The following is a 21,909-nucleotide window of genomic DNA, read 5'->3' on the forward strand; positions in this document are numbered from 1 at the left end:
TTTTACCCATTTTTGTGTAAGATTCTTTTAAAATCAGAAGCAATACTTCAATATTCTCATCTACAGTAATATGTTCACATTATGACAATTGTAAAATGTTAAGATGATAAATAGCCAGGAGAGCTTTCTCCATAGACAGAACATGAAACTAATGTAAAATGTCCAAAATAATACTTTTCATTTGTGAAGATTTGTTACATTTATTCTTCACATGTGACAGTACACTGAAAACTATTTTTGACGGTTGATTAGACAAAGTGAAATAGATTTTAGCTGTCAAACATATAAGTGGGTTCCAGTTCAATGCACTTTGTATTAAGTTAATCATTGTATACATAATTTTGCATACATTTTGAATCATACCAACAAAGTCAAGAGAAGATATTCTAAAATGATAATACTAGAAATGTGGTATTATTTTCAGCTACATTATATCCCCCAACGTTTTACCCTGCTGTACATTCAGTATTCATTGACTGTAAAATTTCCCGGACTTGATATATTATTTACTTATAATAAGCGAGACATCCCATGCCCTGCATACCATCATACCAGGAAACTCCTGGAATCTGACAAAGACCCCCCCCCCCCCCCCCCCCCCTCCTCCCACCCTCACCCTGTCATCTGACTTTGTGTCTCAAATCCAGTCATTGTCTCACGCACGCTGGAGACGCACAAGCAGCGAGCGCCATAGGTCACCGGGGCTCCCTGCACTGACTCAATGGCAAACTCCATGACCATGAAGGTCTCGCCGCGGGTCCCCCCCCCCCCCCACCGCCTCCCACCCGCACCACCGCCCCCCCCCCCCCCCCCCCCCCCAGCTGTTCGCATGGGAAGCGGGCCATTCAGGCGCGGAAGAAAGAAAGAAAAAAAAGTCGGGCCTTTGAGCGGAAACAAGGGGACAATAGTTACATTCTGCTGGAGGACCGCTCAGACACAACAAGGACACGGAACTATATATACTACGTATACGAACACGTATAGTATAGCTAATGTGCCTCGTCTCATCTCATTTTTCTCACTTTTATGAGCCTATTTTGTTGGGTTAGCATGAAAAAAATGAACTAAAAGTAAAAGGACAGATTCACCAGAAGTCATATCAGTGCAATGGACCAGTGGCCCTGAGGAGACGTACAAGAAGACTCTATTATAGCTTTGAACATTAGCTTTGTTGAACCGTTTGCTTTCTTTTTAAATAAAAGTGTAGTTGTTTGCAGAAACTTATGAGACAAGTAATGTAGATGATCTGAGTCGCCTCATCATCGTTAGTTATCTCTATTGCAGGTGATTTAAGAACATCTCATTTCCCACCAACGACAGCGAAAACATGCTGGTTGCGATGCTTTAATAACGCCGTCCTCCAAGCAGTGTGACCTCGGGTTAACACGCCCGTGGGGAGAAAACCGCGCAAACGTTGCGCGTCGCCGCTGTTGTGCCGGAGCAAACGCAAACACGCGGGTTCCCGCAGCCGTGTAATCATCACAGACCACTTTCTCAAAAAAAAAACAGATGCGGGCAGCAGCGTCGGTTTGCAATGCTCGCATCCGTCTGGGGTCGCGGTATCCACGGAGACGGAGCAGACACACAATTTGGGCGAGAGATGCTCGGCCCCCGAGCGGAACCGCTTATTCGTCACGTGTGGCCCGCCACTGGAACTGGGGACTGATTTCCTCTCACGTGGGGGAAGCGCCATGTCACGCTAATCCTCAGAGTGAAAGGCCTTGATTCTCCTGTACTCTGGGTGTGCTGCTTCCTTCCAGTCATCCACCTCCAAGGGTTGTTACATAACACGCCAGAGCGAGAGAAGAAAAAAAAACGTCAGTTGGATGCGTTTACTTTGTCTCTCTGAGCGTCTCTTCTGGTCAGTTAAACACTCAGGGAAGCAAGAGGCGACACAAGAGACCTTACAAGAGCATCTCCCAAGCCAGTGAGGCAGGAGGGCCGTGTTTTCCCCTTCCACGCGAGAGGTATCGCCCCCATCGGGGGAGACAAGAAATGACCAATCCCGTGGTAGAGTCGTCATTACGCAGCGTACGAAGCGGCCCAAACGATTTATTTGGGAGCAGAGATTGTATCTCCCTCACCAGGTATTCACTCAAAACCTGAAGACTTTAGGACAATGTTCTCTGTTTATGCTACTTTGTACTTCTACACTACACTTTCTGAAGTCTGCTTTGGATACTTGATGTTCTTATACAGTCAAAGGCCTTTTTTCAAGACAAAAGCAGGCTTACAATGAAGCGATGGATAATTGGGTAGGGGTGGCCAAGAATTCAATATAATCATGTATCTTCTTTCAATGGAAGCCTGGCACACAATTAAATTAAAATTTTAAAAAAAAACACACACACACATATACAACTTAGGAAAATTCACGTTCATTTGTCAGGTATTTAGTTTTACACTGTTAGTGAGACAAATTGTTTGTGAAAGAATAGTCGCAGTTCATGTTTGAGCTGCATCCCTTTGCGCGTATGGGAAACCGATGCAGTAAAACGTCTTCATCCATTGTCTTCATTTATTCTGGTTTGATTACAGTGCTCTCATTGACACCATCATTTTAAGAGTCAAGTGGATGCTTGTAAATTAAAAAAAAAAAAAATGTAAAAAACCATGGCAGCAATGCAAAATGGACCAACAGAGCAGACTCTGATGCCTCTGCCCATGTGACAACTCATATGGCTGCATTGCTCATCCTCATGCCCACTGTGAATGAATGACATGCACGCCGATAAATGACTCATGTTCCAACATTTTAGACTGATAAGAAACCAAAGATCTAATGTGTCCCGATGTATTTATCGCGTTATAACTACATGGAGACGGACGTCCAACAATTAGCAGCATAGGAAGAGAAGACACATGGCAAAGATAGCGCATGCGATGTCTGGGACTAATCATGTGAATGAACCCACACACAAATACCAGAAAACGATAACAAAGTCTGGTTTGGCGATCATCAATTAAAACGACAACATTGGTATTCACGGTAACGTGCTCTTACCTAAACCGGGGTGAATCTTTAACGCATTCTTCAAAATCCACCGTCATTTTGGGCCGGAGAGTGAACTTTTAACGGGGTTAAAATAGGGATTTCATGTCCCGGGTGGAGAGGAAACGTTTAGAGGGGTGTAGGTATCCGAGAAAGAGGTCGGATCCCGCTCCTCCGGTGGTTTCAGTCCCTCGCTTAGTCCTGCTTTGAGGATCCCGAGCTGCTTCACTCACTACTGGACCCTGTGCTGCCTTCAAGTGCTGCGGATAACCTCGGATTTTTTAACACGCGACACGCGAATAATTTCACTCCGCTGAATTGCAGAGTGAACTATTGCTTACAGTACTCGGTAACCTAGTAAAAAACACCACAGTGTAGAAATCAAGTGGTGGAAATGAACTCAGAGCATTTACTTTAGAACTTTGCTTACGAATATTTTAAGATAAGATACTTCTAGTTACTTGAAGTTATGCTACAATTCGGACTATTGGTCGTTTAACTGTTACCTAATTAAATTTCCATTTAGGCCTTAAAACATTTATCTGCCAAGGACTATAGCTGTTAACAGTGGTGGAAAGTAACATCTATTCAAAACTCAATTATAATGTCTTATTATGGGATAAGGTAAAGATACAAAACACAAAAAACAAGCTCTCCATCAAATATATTAAGTGACACACTTAAGTGAAGGAATCAATAATCAGGCCGTAATAATATAAGATATATAATTCTTGAATGGACAAGTCCACCTAATGAGTAACTCTCGTTTTCTAATCCCTGCAGTGTCGTTTTTCACTAATCTCGTGAAACATTACAATTCCTCGAAGCACTTGAAAGCAACGCCTACTCACCGCTCTGCATGAGAATGAGCGCTGACGTCACGTCCCATTCAATTTTTTACAAGTGTAATAATCACACGTAGGTAGCCTAAAATGATATTCCCTCTTCGGATTCAGTCATTTCTCATTGTTCTAGTGAAAGAGCCAAAAGAAAAGTTTCAGTCACTGCAGGTAAAAACAATATGCTGGTTTGCAGCGCTCACTCTCATTGCTGTTGTTCTTTAAATTTTCAAGGAAGAGACTAAACAATTTTTGAATTGTTCAGCTACGTACTCATTAGAGAAGTGTGCTGAAGTTTATACTCTCTGGCGTGTTCATTCAAAGCAGCGACTAACAGACGGCCTTTTCTTTTCTTTATTGAAACGGTTGGATTTTTTTTCAGATCACCCTATTTCCATGTGACAACTCATATGGCTGCATTGCTCATCCTCATGCCCACTGTGAATGAATGACATGCACGCCGATAAATGACTCATGTTCCAACATTTTAGACTGATAAGAAACCAAATCTAATAAAGAGCTGGTAAAATCAATTTAATGTAACAGCATGGTTTTGAAACTGAGTGCTTGATTCTTAAACACTTGAAAGAAACCTTCAACACGCCAAATGATTGCTAAATCTCTACTTTGCTATGCCGCTTCTAAATGAGTGTATACTTCTCCTACAGCGAAGCTATTATTAATTCACAGGAAATGGGAAAGCTTGAAGGAAGAGCTCCTACTTGGAATTTGGGGTTTTCATAGAACGCCATTGTTCCTTTCTCTCCCGGCTTAAAAAGGGGCTGCAGCTCAAGCCAAGAATGGAGATGATGTCATCCGCTCCCAGCAGGCAGCAGAGGTGTCTGACATAACTCAACCTCAGAGGGAAAATACAGACTCCATCAGCTGTTGGAGGGGTCCTGAGGCCCCGAAGGGATGTCGTTGTCAGTTGGTTGGTCGACCTCTTTGGTCCAGATCGAAACACATCGACATGTAAATGGGTGGATTGCTGTAAAATGTTACAGGGACATTCGGAGGTTCGATAAATATTACAGCTGCTACACAACAGCATATCTGCATTGTCGCTGTGAGCATGTTAGCTCGCTTTAGCATTGAGTTCAAAGCGCCACAGTGTACAGCATTGTCATACTTCTACTATTTTTTTTGCCTTGCACCAGGTCAAAAATGAATTACAATTTCCTTGAGATCAAAAGCCATACAATGACTATGATTATTAAGTTATATACAAGAAGCCTACAGTGTGAGGGGACGTTTAGGAATTGACTTTTGAGACACTCTTACGTTCTCATATCCTCATCCTCCCCTCCTTCCTCGCTGTTTGAAAGTGTCGAGTCAGCAGTTGGCTGATTTAAAAGTGCACACTGCTGGAAAATCTTCAGAACAGACCTTGAAATATGCATATAATCTATAATGGTCTAGATTTCCCTGCAGCACCACATGATCAAAGGTACATTCATGTTTCTCTTTAGTTGTAATTACTTTGGTGATTCTATAACTTTTAATTTATTGCCATCGCCGGATCATGATCAAGTACATTAATGACATCAGTCTCAGCTGTACATTGTGTTTAGTGTTAGTTAATGTCGGCAAGCTAACACGCTAAACTAAGATAGTGGACATGGTACACCTCCACCTAGCTAGCGGTTCCCCTTTGCTACCAGTCTTTGTGCTAAGCTAAACTAGCCTGCTACTCACTGCGCCCCACCCAACGTATTTCCCTGAAATCTCAAATCATTCAAATTTACAATTTGGGACCAAGTGGTTTTTGGGGGCGAGTGAGTCAAGGCGATGATGACGATGAAGAGAATTGGGTGCTTGACAGCCAGATGATTCACAGTGTAGACCGCCTAGCAGACTGTTCACCTGCTGCTTTGGTTTTTCCCAGTGTGGCCTCTGACAGGACCAGAGATGAGGCTAACCCGTCCTTTGTGCAAGGAAAAAGTGAACGGAAAGATGAGCCGTGTGTCGACCCCCCCCCCCCCCCCCCCCCATTTTTGCTCCCTCTCATGGAAGACTGCAGCACTGCGAGAGATGTGCGGGTCTCTGGGAGGATGACCTACTTTTGCTCCCCTCTTTGGGCTGCGAGTCGCACCGCTGAGCTGCACAGCTTGAAAACGCTGTCCCTTCTTACTGCAGGTGCAATGCTCCACAAGACACTCCCAATGAGGCATGTATTCTGTATTATGGATGTCCACCAAGCACCGGCCGACTGAAACATTTACTCCGGTCTCAGTCTCAAATCAATTTTTATCTGCTCATTGGACTGCTGTGCTCACACTTGAATTAACTAAGTGTACCTAGAAGGTGGAGGAAAGCATTGAGAAAGTAGATACCATCCACCTGCAAAGTACACGAAAAGCTACCATCAGCAGCTGGTTATTACAGAGATAGGAAGCTGAGCTCGCTGAGTAATTGGAACGTCATACCTTGTTTGTTCAATCTGTACAAATTATTGTAAAAACAATAATCTGCCATTTTATTATTATTATTATTTTTTTGCAGAGACCAATTGTCAGTGTCCAGAAATATACTGGTGCCGGACAAAAGATAGTCAGAGGCTTCATTAAAAAAAACCTATAGAAATTCTTGTTGGTCCACTTCCGACTTTTAATATTGACCCAACTAACAGGATCTAAGTGAGCTTTGGAGTAGCAGTCAATTATGGGTCCCCATGGGGGGGGTCGGGAACCCAACAGAGATGATGAACTACACCGAATCATTTGTCCTTTAATCTTTGTTTAATTATACCTCTAAGATGTTTAAATAAAAACAAGACTTTTGGTGAAACTACTCACACCAATCAGACCTAAGCAATCAGTGGGATCCAAAGAAGACAAAGCAGAAAGGTTGGGAACCACCCAACGAAGGGATGGTGCAGGTTGGGATATAAAGACTCATTTTAATAAATTACATTCTCTTTCTGCATACTGGGTCACATTAAAAATCCCACGACGCATGACCCGTCTGACTTTGAAGGGGGGGGTGTTTGCAGTCATGCTAACAACCCTGCTGACTTATTTAGCAGCCCTGCCTATGTGCATTTGTCAGTGGAGCTAATGTCTCTCAGCCAAAGTGCCTCTTTGCCCCTGTGCATCGCTCCTGGGGGGCGACTTCGAGCAGCAGTCCAACGGCATCAGCAAAATAACTTGGTGGAAGAGAGAGAGGTCTGTTTTTTAACGGTTACATAAAAACCGAGACGCCGGTTCTATGCAGGGAAACCAAGAAAAGACGTCATTAAAGGAATTGTTCAATAATCCCATTTAGCTCCTGAGGATTTAGCAGTCTGATACATTTCATAAATAATGTCAATGTAGCCAGCATTTGGTTAGCTTAGCTTAGCATAAATAATGGACGAAGGGGGAAACAGGTAGCCTGGAAAGACTGTGGCTTTGTATGTGCACTCTGTTACGGTGTAATTCGTAACGGAAACTGTTAAATAGTTAAATTAGGAAGTTGACAAATTAAAAAGTATTCAACTTTTGGACTGTCAGGCTGCATGTTTCCCCCCCCCCCCGTATGAGTCGGGATGAACTATGCGTAGAGCTTCCTGGCTTCATATGTTGCGTGGAGACACGAGAGCGGTATTACTCCTCCACAAGTCAAACTACTCATCTGGTTATTGCCTGGTTTTAGATACAGTAGGTGGAAAAAAACCCCTACACATTCTGATAATTCACTTTGAGAGGATTACTGCACAACCGCTGATTAAAAACAATAAAAGTGTGTAAATCTTTGCCAACAAACTTTACCAACAAACAGACTCTCCTCTGGAGAAGCGATTTCATTAAAGGTTTTGTTGACCTTGGCTTTTATGTGTTAATCACTTTAGGCTAAGCCTAATTGCTTAAGGGAATAACCAGCTATGCAGCCAAAGGCCCAGCTCCTCATCCACTGCAGGACGTCGGTCCTGTGAGAGAAACTGGGACAGGGTCCCAGTGGATACGGGTGAGTACTGGGTCAAAGCGAAGGCTTTTTTAAATACCCGCCCACTTAATATAACACGCTGATAATAACCCACACGCACACAAAAGTAAACAGTGATAAGTATGAGCTATTTAACTAAACTGTAATATCAGGGTGTTATTTTGGTGGAAGCATTTATTGTCGCCACATTTATATTTTTTCTTTCATCTCTCAGAAACAGGTTGTAATTTTCGAGCGGATGATCAAACAGAAAATTGATTTTGTAAATCAAATGAGGGATCTTTATATCAAATCACCAGAAACAACAGACCTGAGACAGTCTCCTGTCTCAATCTGATACGACTGAACAAGAGCCTGAGAAATGAGACTACAGTCGGTGTTGCTAGGCGACGTCTCGGAGCTTCTGAGGGAGGTAGGATGAGGGAATCCAGCAGAAGAGCAGAGGAGTCTCAGAAAAACAAGTTGCTTCACACTCACTGATAAAAATGTATATTCACATTTTGACGCGAACTTTAAGATTTACTTCTTCAGTAACTAAAGGGCTGAATGCTACGGGTCGGCCCTGTTTACATTACTCAGAGGTTGATTGCTGGTTTTGGCACTTTCATGGGATTTATTCACAGTAAGAATAGAAGACGTATAGAATAATATCAGCCTCATGTTTTTAACGAAATAAAAACATTCAACCACATTAGATAAATGAACAACTTCTTCCTCAGTTCAGGTGCATGTTCATAACCCAACGCTGCCCCCATGTGGTCATTTAGTAGGAAGAAGTAATAAGACGCAAAACCCTCCTGGTGTCGGGAGATCAAGTAGCGCGCTTCCTTCTCTTTCTCCTCTTTAACTCTTTAAAAGACACAAACGGGAAAACGTTAAGGCTCTTGATGCAAAATGGAAGTGAACAAACAGTTGCTGACTCACTGAAAGCAGCACTGTGGCGGATGGGAGCTCCTTCTGCTGCTGCTGGTGCTGTTGTTCCTGCAGGCTCTGTGGGCCGCAACAGGTATGGAGGTACATGCTAGGAACAAGAACACAAAACACGCCATTAACACCAATGTCATCGTGGGATGTCAACAGACGTCTGCTTCAGTAAATAGTTAGAGAAAAATGATGTGCATCTTGTTGCATAATGTTAGAAAAACACACCGCCTCTTAGCATCTAAAGCTAAAGCACTGCAATTTTTAAACTTTCCTTGTGTATTGGGTGTATGTTCCCAGCAAAAAGACTTCAACCTCAAAAGAATCTCAGAAACGCAGAATTTCATTGCGACAGTGCTAAAAAATTGCATCGGGTATCCTCATTACCCTATTGACCAAACGTATCAGATCAAATCATTGAACCATTATTTAGTCAGTCTCTATTGAGTATAATCTGACTGCCTGAAAACTAATCATGGAAACACAGAGGACAACAGCTCAATTGTTTGTTAGATGTGCAGAAACATACACACAGATGTCCTCAAATGATAAACAAAGCGCTGTGTCTACTTGAAAAATATGAGTCACTTACAGCCACAAGACGCGAGCACCCTACCGCCCTGAAAAAAGAAAATCTATAGATCTCGGACGACGATACAAGATTCTCAAAGGTGGAAGCGAAGCAAAGTCTCTGCGGGGCCCCTTTGATCCTCAACAGCAGTTTGAAATGAGTGAATGTCTTGTGTACACGAGCAGCAGCAGCAGTAACCCACACCGATGAAGCCAGAAGGGCAGAGAACCACAAACACCTGCAGCAGGAGATGATGCTGAAGTGACGTTTGGAGGACGCGGGTTTAAATGCCACAGCGTGCACGTGCTGTCTGAGAGGGCATCTCTTGTCCCTGATAACTGCTTGAAGAAGTTTCCTTTGCCCTCGTTTGTGGCACACTTGAGGTCACCTTGTTTCGAACATCTCGGTGCTATCTTGATGGAGAAATATTCCATTTTCTGCACCTTAAACCTTTTAATGTGTATCTCCAACCAAGCTACTCTCTATTATTTCATATTTACATTTACACAAGCTTTACAAAACTAACCACTCTCTCTCTCTCTGTGTGTGTGTGTGATGCAGAACTGACCCGGGAGCTGCGGGCCCGGGGAGGAGGATCGGCGCCGGCTGAGCTCGGGACCCTCTGACTGCGCCGGCGATCGGGGGAGCTGCTGGGGCGATGCAGCGAGGACGGCCGGAGGCGAGTGCTGGTGGACGCGGATCCATCCGCTTCGGCGAGGAGGTCCGTTAGTTCTCCGTCACTGATCTCAGCCTCCACCGTGAGCTCGTCTGTGCATTTAAATAATATGTTTTTTCTGCATCTTAAAGTCTATTTTGTATAATCTTTTGAAGCAATTTAACCCTGTGGTGTGCATATATTAACTTCATCATTAGCCTTGAAAATAGTCATTTACGTGTTTCTTTCCTTGTTCAATGTTATATTCTCTATCATCGTTCCACAAGCAATTCATTGACACGTGTATAGATGGGGCCCAGATAGCTTGGTAGAAAACAACAAAAGCTTTACCCGCGTGCTGGGGAGTGACTGCACACCGAGCACAAATCCAGTCACCTCCAGGGCCGCCGTCCAATGGTGGCGTCAAGCAGTCCGTATGAAAGCTGGGAGAGAAAAGGACAAACACAGTGGTACTAAAATATACGCGCGAGTGAGCAAGGTTCCCCTTGATAAAAGTGCAACATCGTACCCTGCATCACAGCGCGTGCACACAAGCAGCTGGTGCGTGCGGTCGCCGCGTCCACACTCCTCGCAGATGACAGTGTCGTTTCTCTCTTCTTCTTCTTCATCTTCATCATAATCCTCTTCCCTTTTATTTGCCTTAACTTTAATCTGCAGCAACACAGCAAAACAGTTAAGCCATAAATAACGCCGGGCCGCGTAAATCCGGCACGTTGGCAAATGCTGCCGGTAATCACCTTCTCGTGGACGGCGCCTCCGGGACAACGTCTCCGCTGGATGAAGTCAAAACTGATCCGATCCACGGGGCACGTAGTGGCTGTCTGAGATTCAAGACAACAACGTTTCTCAAATTGAACAATAGTAACCAAATCTCTATGAAGGTAGATTTGTGTCTTTATTATGCAAACAAACAAAAAATGTTTTGAGAGCAAAATTCTTGCATCGCAAGCAAAAATAAAGTTTTTAAGTAAAAATATATAGTGAGAATATATAAGTGAGAATTAATTATTTGTTAGTTTTGCTTATGAAACTATTGTTTTTGCTCCCAAAACAAAAACTTTTGCTCTCAACAAAAACCTTGTAAACCTTTACATCAAAAAGCTCGGATTTTGTACGTAGTGGGTCCGTGTCGCTCCTCACGGTCGCCTCCCGTCAGAGTTTATTGGCGGAACAGACGCCGAGTGGCCAGTCGATCCACCAATAGAAACTCCTGGTTCATTCAGGGGCATAAGCCCCGCCCACTACGTACAAATTCCGAGCGCACAACTTTTTGATTCGAGACCAAAGAATTTTTTTCAAGACCAAAAGTTTTTGTTTTCAGAGCAAAAACAATAGTTTCATAAGCAAAACAAACAAATAATTAATTCTCAGTAAATATATTTTTACTTAAAAAAAATTTTTTTACCTAATCTACCTTCATAAATGTCGATGTTCATTTAGTTCAGACACAAGGTTTTACAAGTAGATTCAGTCTGTGCAGAGAATACGAAAATGTAATGCACTTAAGTGAAGTATAATACAAATAGTGTGTATAATAGTGCTACAACTTTGTATTCATTTAATAGTCTAAAACCCAAATGAAAAGAGCAGCCAATCTCAATCAATGAATCATTGAACTAATCTCAAATGGCTTCTGACACGGTTTATGAACAATAATATCAGCAGAAATCATTTGACAGAACAGTGAGCCACGAAGGGGTGATAATTAATGAACTAACGTTACTTTCTGGTGCAGGTAAATGTGGTAAAAGGAGTGAGAGTGGAAGCGTGTGTTTACCTGGGACCACTGGAGGATACATTCAAGGCAGAATACATGCTGGCACTTCTCCAGAGAGGCGACTCTTTGCTTTTCGAACGGGCTCAGACAGATGGAACATTTATCTGCGTCTTCGCCACACACTGCGTCTGACACGGTGGATTTATACATCTTCTAAATGTGGAGAAGAAAACGACTGTTCACGGACGACGTTACACTACTATTGACGTTTAACGTTACAGTAACGACGGCTGTTTTAGCTAAACTAGCTAACGTTCGGTTCGCTAGCATAACAACATCCCGTTCAACATCCTACATCCTTCTTATAACGAGGAACGCATTGTGGACTAGTTGTGCCTTTTGGTTAGCTGTTACAGCACACATATTAGCAGCATACAATAATCAGTATCGCCGTGATCTGGAATACTTTATTTATTAGCCAATTGCCACTTTTCAATCCACCGCATCCCCCGCTCTGCTCAATACGCATCCGGTTTACCTTTTCAAAATAAAAGTCCACATTTACTGTTCTAACATTGCAGTGACGGGCCCACACCAGGCCAAAATGTAGTGTCATAATTGTTTTAAGTAACTTGAAAGAAGAATACCTGAAATGTCACTACAAATGATCATAACTGGATCATCAACCTGTTCAGCCAAGCAAAAGGAACTGTGTCAAATATCATATCATAGCATTTTAGAAAGCACAACCTCCTGGATATGGATCATATGCCCACAACATTTTTTTTTTTTAAAGATCCATGTCAATGCAATAGCTTCATTAAATTAGCAATGAATGGAAATGGAACACTTGACTCTGTTTGTCTGTGTCCATTCCCTCTGGCAGGAGCCCAGATCAGATAGTGTCACAAACCACTTCTTGAGTCACCCTTCTGTCCTTACATGCCCAGGACATTGCACAGTAGTTTGTCACCACGGAGATATACTGTATGTGCATACATGTTTTAACAAACCTATCATGTCTGTTTATATTGTTCATTTTTGCTTATATGTTTATCTTATTTTATTCGTATACTGCACTGATCAACAAGACAAATGACTGTATGTGTAACATACGTGGCAAAACATGGCTTCTGATTCTGAAATCTTGATGAACCATGTTAAAGACACTGCATGACAATGAAAAAAACACTTCTAAACTAGCCTTTAAGGCATGACGAATGTGAAGTTACGCAATTTATAAATTTAGTCAGAAAATGATGGAAATGTAGGGGAGGAGGCAGTGGGTCATGATGTTTCCTGCCCATGTCTTACCACAGTTCTACCACTGCAACAGGAAATCAACACATGTATAAGAACAGCACTGTTCCCCATAATCAGAGAGGAGGTGCTCCACCACTGTGCACCTGCACAACTAAGCTTGTATCTCATGTGCTCGAAACATACGGTGGAGCTTTCTTCAACTGGAGATCAGACAACAGATAAGAAGCAAAACAATTTGGTGAGCTTTATTTTCCTAAATTATTGTTTTTACAGAATCTAGGTTTATTTTATGTAAATATTTTTACGGTAGGGTCTATAAATCTATATATATCTACACATTTCATACATATACAAGTATATCTCTCTTTAAAGTCTCACAATCGATTTAGAGCTCAGGATTGAAATATTTGCCTAAAGCAAACAGGAAGCAAGTTATCGATGTGTCACTTTTTATTTCTGTTTAGCTCTGTTAATTTAATGTGTGAGTAAACGTGTGTCATGTCTAAAAATTAGCGGGCAGTTTCTGGAACAAAAAAAAAAAAATGTCAGGTGAGAAACTGAAAGTGGTAAAACTGAATGGAAACATGTTTGTGTTGCAGTAGGAAGCGTTTATGAGAATCGACCTACGCTCACTGACTTTCATCAAAAACCCACTCGGCAACGATGAATGGGACCGGTGGCGCCTGCAGTACCCCCTCAGCAGAGTACCAGTCCTACTTCTTCCCAGCGGTCTACATCCTCGCTTTAGTAGTAGGCCTACCAGGAAACCTGATCGCCCTTTTCGTCTTCACCCGCAAGACCACCCCCCGCACGGCCTTCAGCGTTTACATCAGCAATCTCGCCGCGGCGGACGTCGTCATCCTCTGCACGTTGCCCTTGAAGATACACTACCACCTCCACCGAAACAACTGGGCCTTCGGCGATGTCGCCTGTCGCGTCACCGGCACCCTGTACTTCGCCAACATCTACCTGAGCATCTTCTTCATGACCTGCATCTGCGTGGACCGCTACATGGCCACCGTGCACCCGCACAGCCACCTGAAGCTGCGGAGCCACCGGTGCTCGCTGGTTGTGAGCGTGGTGCTCTGGTGCGTCATGGCGGTGGCCATGCTGGTCTTCGTCCTCATGGGGCCCCTGAACACCGACGTGCCCGGAGGCAACAGCTGCTTCGAGAATTTCGCCAAAGAAGAGTGGGACAAGCGCTTGCTGGGGTACAGCCTGCTGTGCCTGATCTTCGGCTCCCTGGTGCCGTCCGCCATCATCCTGGTGTGCTACCCGCTGGCCGCGAGGCGCATTTCCCTCATAAGGACTAAAACGGCGCAAAAGGCCGTGAGGGCCATTTACACCATCCTGGCCATAACGCTGCTCTGCTTCCTGCCCAGCCACGTGGCGTACCTGCTGCACCTCCTTCGCCGGATGGGGGTCATCCAGAGCTGCTCTCTGGTGACCGCCATCTACCACGCCAGGCGGGTCACCATGGCGCTGGTCACCTTAAACACGTGCCTGGACCCCGTGCTTTACTACGTCGCCACCGCCCACTGCAAATGGAAGCGGCTGAAGATGGCGTGGCTGCGGGGGAGAGTCCGGAGACAGAGGGGGGTGTACACCATCGCAATGAGCTGAATAGTAACGACGTGTGCACGCCGTGCCCATCTCCTTAGACGGGTCAATGATCATGAACGATTAAAAAAAAAAAAAGAAGTGTTTATTGAAACTGACATCAAAATTAAGGGACAATTCAGAATCTTAACTTCCTTGTGCTTGTGCTCTTCAGTTAACAAGTCCATGAAAGAGTGGCCTACGTCCCTTGAAGAAGAATGGGTCCATTAGATATTCCAACATTACAAGGCAGTCGGTTTAAAGTTTACAGGTACAAAGTATGGAATCCTCTGCACTTCCAGGTTTAAAAGGAGTTGAGGTACATTAATTATTTTTAGTGAGAACTTTCCTTTAAATGTTGTTGTTTTTGAAGCAAAAGATAGTTCAGCAGATGCCAGATGGAAGGCCCTTTTTCAGCAGAGTTGAAAGGAAGCTGCCCAGGTCCTCGTCCTGAGGAAGAAAAACAGAATAGTAAGTCAAAAAGGAGCCAAATTTTCATTTTAACACATTAAAACAATAAAAAACATACTTGGAAATGGGCATCAGCAGTGAGATAAAAAGAGAACCAACAAAAAATAGCAGATATTGAGGAAAGTCATTGGGATTCCCAAATGTTCTTTTACACGTTGACACCTTCAAATGAGATCCCAAAGCACCTGAGATTCTACCAAAATACAACCCAAGACAATATATGGTAAAATTATAATTTAAATCAACAGATTATATTTGGAATTACTTGTTTTGTATATAAAATACTGTATATAAAAGCCTGAGGGGACATCTTCCGACTGCTGTTTGTTTGTCTGACAAAACTTCAAAGATCATTTTTAATTTTTCTCATCTCTACCATACAAATGTTTATTACTGTGCATGTTACAAATAAACACTGGTACAGATTAGTTGGCGTTTCATTTTCTGTAGATCTATTTAATGAATTGATTCATTTGACACACATGGCAGTCTTCATTGGGAGAAAACACGTGTGAAAAAGACAGAACACAGTAACACATTCATTCTGTGTTCTTTTGATGAAAGCACAGGAAACCACTGCAGGTACTGCAGTGCAAATACAAAGTTCCCCCCCCCCCCACTCTCACACGGTCTGCCCACACAAGTTTTCCCTTCTTTAACAACCTTTTCCCCCCCAGAATGAGGGGTCGGAACACTAGAAAAGTACAGACCATTTAACAAAGAGCTTTAACACTACATGACATCATTCATACACCGATGACAGATTACCAACATTCACACTCTTTAGTCGCAGCTACAGGAGCCATGTTGGGGTTAGGTGCCTTGCCCATGGACACATCGACACGCGGGATCCAACCTCCGAACCCTCTGATTGAAGAAGGACTCGTGAAAGAGATTTAAAAATGGAAAGTGGCGCACAGCTTTAAAGCACGCATGTTTACAACCAACACTATAATTATCGCCTGCGGCCTTTTTGAGCAGTTTCAGTCTCGAGTTCACAGCTGAGCACAAAACTAAAATAGCTATCGTATGAGTTGTTATTGATGCATCAGTGCTAACTTTAACGTTTATGTTCTTGTCCCTCTAGATATGCACGCTTCCTGCACAACTGTAGATCACACGGTCATTTTTTAGAAAGCCTGGGACCATGGGTGGGATATCGGTAAAGCAGTCCATCAACGCATCATAAGGAGTTCCACAGGGATCTAGTCAAAGTCCCCTTTTGTATATCTTGTCTAAGCTAGCACTGAGAGAAATAAAAGATGGATGACTGTGGGACTAATTTAGTTATTAGTGGAAGATAGAAAATAAGGGTATATTTCATCGTATGGTAAGGTTCTTTTATTCGACATGCAAGTTTGTTTTTAATGGTGCCAAAAATAATAAGCATTTGGATCAGGGGTTCCTAACCTTTTTGACCTCTGGGCCCAACTTTTTAAGTACAAAGTGGCCCGGGGCCCGTTCAAATATTAACACGGTCTTGGATTAAGTGATCATCACAAGGATATTTTTTTTTAATTATCTGTATGTAAACCTGCACAAACAAACAACACTCCCTAACAATACCAGTTGCTGAGATGACGGACTTCTTCATGCATTTGTAGCCCATTTTTCTTTCTTTTAAAAGTATCCACTGGTTTTCCCAGAGCGTTGGATCTTTGTACAGCTTCAATGCTTCGTTCACACCAAAAGCCAAGCGAATTTTGGATTGTAGTTATTTCGCTTCATTCGCCATGCGTCCCGCTTTATGCGCGCCTGGAAGGGGGCGTGGCTCATCTCCCTTACTCGTCTCTGTAGAGAACGTAATAATAATTTTTGCAATCCACCATGAAAATAAATAACCACCATCACTGCTCTTTATTTGTTGTGTGAATAACGCAAACGTTTGGGTTCGGGGCATGAGCCGTCTAATTTCACCGACTCGTCCTGAAAGTGCGTCTGGATGACTTCAGGCTGCCCAGCAGCCGCTCTGATGACCTGTTGTGTCGGAGGCCGCTGGCCCTATGGTTAAGAATCATCGATTTAGATGACGTTAATAAAACATTTTTACCTGATAACTCCAGGAAAGTAGCAAAACCTTGGTGTTGGCGTCTTCAGCACAGGAGGAGACTTTGATGACAATCGACTCCACCATGACCGTACCGTCGGGCAGATGCTGTATGGTGGAACCCTTTAACACGCTGGAGAAGGGAAAAAACAAGCATCCATGATTAAAAGAGATTAAATATCTTAAGCATGACCAATTCTGTGCTGCATATCCAGAAGTATATCAGATTTGCATATAAAAAAATAAATGCAGATTATAAGGTGGTTGCAGGAGGCCTGGTGAAGCTCCTCCTCCTGCAGTGCTACTCTCACCTCTTGAGGTGTGTGTAGATTCTGTTAAGTGTATCAGAGTCGCTGTGCGGGTCTTGGAGCTGCACGCGGCAGGTGAAGCGGAGCTGATGTTCGTTGAGGCCCAGCTCCTTCAGGGCCTGCTCCGAGGACACCAGCTTCAGACTCTGTGTGCAGGGAAACCCATGGGGAAGTTGCATCATCGTCTGTTGAATGCGGTCCCTGAGCCATTGCCATATTGCAGGTCGCATACGTATGTAGATATAGTCGAGTGGTGACCGAATAATGTAGTCAGACGAATTTGAACTCACGTTTTCTTTCATGATCAGGGTTCCATGCATGGTGCGAGGCTTTTTGGGATCAGGAAGCGGCCCTGCAACACAAGAAAGATTTGGGACATAAATAAATGAACGCGAAAACAAACAGATACATTCTTCGTGTAGATTTGTTGGCCGCAGATTGTTCCAAACCATATTTTTTTTTTACAGATATCAGTGGGATATTATCCAAAAAAAAAGCAGATGATCTGGCAACCAGCTTTACTAGGCATTGTGAGTTGGCTGCAGCTCAGGGAGAAGAACTCCTAATTGTTGTGAATGATCAGCGGTTTTGGCTGATTAGATCGAGCAACTTTATTAAGCCACAAAAATCATACCAAAATCAGAACCTTCAGACAAGTCAAGTAGGAAAATGGAAAACCATTGTTGTTGTTGTTGTTGTTGTTGTTGTCTTGTAACGTAAGACTTCTCATTTTCTCTGCTTTTAAAGTCATTAAACAGTCAAACAAAATGCTTAAACTAAAACTCGAAAGGAAAACTTTGTGCCATTTCATTACTCCTTAGGTTGTGAATTAAAAAAAAAAAACGTACCTCCGAGAGCCATCTCTCGCTTGAGCAGGTTGAGTGAGATGTCCACAGGCACGCTGGGATTCGTTGTGACAGCCACCGTCTCTCCGTTGGCTGGCATGTGGCAATCTATGCCTGCCATTTAAGAAGGAACATGAACAGGACTGACAACCCCATCTTCATCGCACGCAAACTTCCACCAATGACTTGCAATGAGCCGAACATTGTTTCTGTGGATGGAGATGCACTCACTGAACTCCTGTTCAATCTTGCCCTTGAGGAACTCCATTTTTACCGCCTCCCCGTGTACCAGCAGCATGTTTCGAGGCTCAGCCATGCGAATCAGCTGCATGATGCCCTTGGCGTCTGCATGGGCACTGAAGGACATGTACTCCACCTGTAGCTTCACATCCAACTGGAAGAAGCACAGAAAGACGGTCCATTAATAAGCCAGAGTTGGTTTCCGCATGGATTTGTTTTACGGTTATTTTAAAAAAGGAGCCGTTTGAGTTCTTAGGAAATACACATACTGGCTTTACTGCTGAGAGTTACATCTTTCACTTTTATATATCAGTTTTATTAAATATAAAGCTAAATCCAGGAGACAATTATCTTGTCACAGACTGAAAGCAGGTGAAAACTAGCGTCTGTCTAAATCTCGCAAATACAATAACGCTGCAGGCATTTTTGCACCTCCAGTTTCCAAGTGTTGAAGTAAATTGCAACCCTTAAAATAAAGTTTGATGCCATAATGGGGAAAATTAAATCTCTTACTGTTGATCTGCCTTCCATTTCCAGTTTCCTCTGCCCATTTAGGATCTTGTGACCGATTGTTCCTTGTACACAATACCCGGGCATGATTACCTAAAAAAAAAGGAAGAACTAGTTGCCCAGTTGTGAAAATAAAATAAAAACGTCTTCAATTTTCTATCGAGACTCACCATATTTTTCTCATTACCAGCCCATTTCTTGAAGATTTGCAAAGACTGGCCAGCATGCAGCATACCCGGTGTGGCAAACACCACCTGAAAGTGCACATAATGTTGTAGCTCACAGTCATTTGAATTTTCATTCTGAAACCAAAAACGCATGCTTACCATAGGTCCAGGGTTATCAGCATAGGAACGATCAAAAGCCTTGATGTGCTTAAATTCAAACATGTTTCTCTGTACAAAGGTTTTTCGAATCTTCTGGTTGGTCCATGTAATGAAAAGCTTGTAATAATGATTGGCTTTCTCCGTCAGCCCAGTGGAGAAGTAGATCGGGGCCTTTAGGTTCATTCTCTCCCTGTTTGAGGAGAGGAGCCAGAACTTATTACAAAAAAGTTGATACAGAATGCAACCATTTTTCTGTTGAGCATAATAAAATTAATTGAGTTAATTTTTTTGACTCCAGACGTTCAATTAATAGGAACATCAACAGTTTGGTAAAATAATGTGTTTTCACTCATACGGGAATCACTGAGATTATCTTCACGTTCACATTTGCTCTCATTCATAGATTTATTTACACACAAGCCTCTTTTAACTTTTAAGGTAATATGAGACAGCCTATGTTAATTTCACTTTTTAAAAAAAACAAACTTACCAAAACGTTTCCAAAAGGATGCAGAGTTCTTGTGCCCTTCCGAGAGCAAAAACGGGAATGAGAACCTGAAGATGAGGAAAATAAAATATGTAAAAGGTCTGAAACTTCTCCAAACGATGCAATATATGAAGGAAAGTAAACACCCGAAAATACAGGATTCAAATAACTCTGAAGATTACCTTTCCTCCTCTTTCTATGCTTTCATGCACTTTCTTCAAAAAGTCTCTCTCTCTGCATCTCTTTGAGTCGCGGATGGTGGTGGCATATGTGGACTCTGAGATGAGGAGGTCTGGACGGCACTTGTCGATCCATGCTGCACTGCAAATGTAGAAACACAACGTTGAAGAGACCGTAGCAATAAACTTCAGCCTAATCATTAAATACAAGGAAGGGAATTCTCACCCTAAATGCCTGTCAGGTGTCATGTTGTAGTCTCCCTGATGAATGAAAACACATTGTTTTGAGAACCTGTCCGTCAAATGCACTCTCTGATAAGGACTCTGAGACAGTGCAGACTTGTTTACACTCACAGTGTAGACCACAGACTCTGATCCCACTTTGATGTGCACCATGGCAGCACCCAGGACATGACCTGCATAGTACGCCTTGATCTCCAGCTCATCATCCACCTGCCAGCAGCACAACAAAAACAGCTTGATTTGACATCCAAAGAGACAGACAGCTGGTGCAGAAATGACTGATAGATGAATATCTGCAAAAATGATATGAGCACTGCACCTGGACGGTTTGATGCAGGTTCAAAGGTACCACTTTCTTCATGCAGTCCTTGATCATCTGCGAGGTAAAGAAGTTGGTTTCTCCCTTTTTGTCGACAGTGATCTTCCGAAAGTCCTCCAGCAAAATGGGACAGATGGCCTTGGTCGGATGGGTCATGTAGATGGGTCCATCGTAGCCCACCATCTCACTCATGAAGGGCAGAGCGCCACAATGGTCCAAGTGGAAATGGCTGAAAAAGGAACAGGTAAAAGCACTGCATTGTTTAATGTATTCTATCTATATTAGCAAGAGAGAACTTAAACTACACATTGTGAATACAACAAACCTGATGATCACACAGTCCAGAAACTCAGTAAGACGCCCATTCTGAGTTATGTAAGAAAAGTCAGGGAAACGTCTCTGAAATGAAAATACCGGATTTACATTCAACTGGTATTAGACTGTAATTTATTTTCATACGTTAATGTGGACACTCAAGCTCTTGTGTCACGCTTCAACTTTTGCACCACAAGTTGTGCTTATTTAGGCTATTTCATGAAATAATGTGTGTTACTGAATGTGTGGCTCTGATGATGGATAAAATTGTGTGCTCTTTTTGTCCCACTGTTATTCGGGAAAAATGGAGGTCAAGCAACCAAATTGAAATGTAAGAAAGTTTACTTACATCATCATTGTATCCCATGTGCATCCCACAATCGAGCATTATGTTTTTGCCTCCAATAGAGACGAGGATGCAGCTGCGGCCGACATCCTGCCCAGCACCTTGGAGAGGGAACAGTGCAGATGGGAGAACGCATTCAAAACTGCCTCCCAACTAAAAGAGTTAGCTTCGGCAGCTAACGGCGGTTGATGGCAGTGACGGCTCAGACTTACAAAGTCTTATCGACCAACACTACCGAAAAATGTTATTGCTGCTTTATGTGCGCCAAAAATTAAGTGAATATATAACATCTAGTCAAAGTTCTTGACACATTTATTGTTGACGGAACTAGCATAGCATATGATAGCTTCCCGTTAGCATTACTCACCCAGTGGTGTTACTTTTATTTCGGGCATGTTATCTCAGCCCTGAAGTTGAAGATGAGAAATGACACCGCGTTAGCCCAGGAGGCTGGTCTTACTGTGATATAGACCTTGTTTACCAAGATTTGTATTGTCTAACTGGCATACATGTGGGTCACTTCAAGTATCGTCTTCTTTTTTTAACTAGAGTCTAGCTATACCCTTCCGGGAAGCTCTTTCAAACTAAACTCCTTTCTTTAAACCATACGTGACAACAGAACTCGTTGAGGTCATGTACTGTATTTGTGACAGTTTAAAATCTACATTAATTTACACAAAACTTGCAAGTCAGAAGTTGACTCTACCATTTGTGGAAACAGTATTAAACTTGCTCAAATCTGTCCAACTGCTTTTATTTTTGAGGCAAGTT

At 42.9% G+C, this 21,909-nt stretch overlaps 4 protein-coding genes across 6 annotated transcripts in view; 1 reads left to right on the forward strand and 3 right to left on the reverse strand.

Annotated features, from left to right (window-relative positions):
• acap3a (ArfGAP with coiled-coil, ankyrin repeat and PH domains 3a) overlaps nucleotides 1-3,219 on the reverse strand; it is a 46,517-nt gene extending 43,298 nt beyond the window's left edge. For all 3 annotated transcript variants that reach the window (XM_037479339.2, XM_062565568.1, XM_062565575.1), the window contains exon 1: nucleotides 3,005-3,219. In XM_037479339.2, coding sequence (XP_037335236.2) covers nucleotides 3,005-3,051 — 47 coding nt within the window. In that variant the 5' untranslated portion in view covers nucleotides 3,052-3,219. The remainder of the gene's footprint in view (nucleotides 1-3,004) is intronic.
• A 4,645-nt stretch (nucleotides 3,220-7,864) lies between these two features.
• On the reverse strand, nucleotides 7,865-12,376 carry LOC134132271 (PHD and RING finger domain-containing protein 1-like). Its single transcript, XM_062563922.1, has 7 exons — nucleotides 11,701-12,376; nucleotides 10,661-10,744; nucleotides 10,432-10,574; nucleotides 10,254-10,345; nucleotides 9,816-10,015; nucleotides 8,680-8,776; nucleotides 7,865-8,604 (listed from the first exon to the last, which is right to left on the reverse strand). The coding sequence occupies exons 1-7, from the start codon at nucleotides 11,848-11,850 to the stop codon at nucleotides 8,567-8,569; spliced, it is 804 nt and encodes a 267-aa protein (XP_062419906.1). The 5' UTR covers nucleotides 11,851-12,376; the 3' UTR covers nucleotides 7,865-8,566.
• Nucleotides 12,377-12,770: 394 nt separating this feature from the next.
• LOC119223450 (lysophosphatidic acid receptor 6) lies at nucleotides 12,771-14,646 on the forward strand. The gene is made up of 2 exons (XM_037480772.2): nucleotides 12,771-13,141; nucleotides 13,503-14,646. Exon 2 carries the CDS (start codon nucleotides 13,567-13,569, stop codon nucleotides 14,524-14,526), a length of 960 nt encoding a protein of 319 aa, XP_037336669.2. The 5' UTR covers nucleotides 12,771-13,141; nucleotides 13,503-13,566; the 3' UTR covers nucleotides 14,527-14,646.
• Nucleotides 14,647-14,651: 5 nt separating this feature from the next.
• Nucleotides 14,652-21,701, reverse strand: ints11 (integrator complex subunit 11). Its single transcript, XM_037480771.2, has 17 exons — nucleotides 21,506-21,701; nucleotides 21,142-21,239; nucleotides 20,803-20,876; nucleotides 20,478-20,706; nucleotides 20,270-20,368; nucleotides 20,142-20,176; nucleotides 19,919-20,057; nucleotides 19,740-19,804; nucleotides 19,250-19,439; nucleotides 19,094-19,177; nucleotides 18,927-19,016; nucleotides 18,405-18,567; nucleotides 18,177-18,287; nucleotides 17,619-17,680; nucleotides 17,332-17,474; nucleotides 17,024-17,153; nucleotides 14,652-14,952 (listed from the first exon to the last, which is right to left on the reverse strand). The coding sequence occupies exons 1-17, from the start codon at nucleotides 21,531-21,533 to the stop codon at nucleotides 14,887-14,889; spliced, it is 1,806 nt and encodes a 601-aa protein (XP_037336668.2). The 5' UTR covers nucleotides 21,534-21,701; the 3' UTR covers nucleotides 14,652-14,886.
• Nucleotides 21,702-21,909: the final 208 nt, after the last annotated feature.

This window comes from Pungitius pungitius, chromosome 1 (assembly GCF_949316345.1).
Source record: "Pungitius pungitius chromosome 1, fPunPun2.1, whole genome shotgun sequence".
In the NCBI taxonomy this organism is placed as follows: domain Eukaryota; kingdom Metazoa; phylum Chordata; class Actinopteri; order Perciformes; family Gasterosteidae; genus Pungitius; species Pungitius pungitius.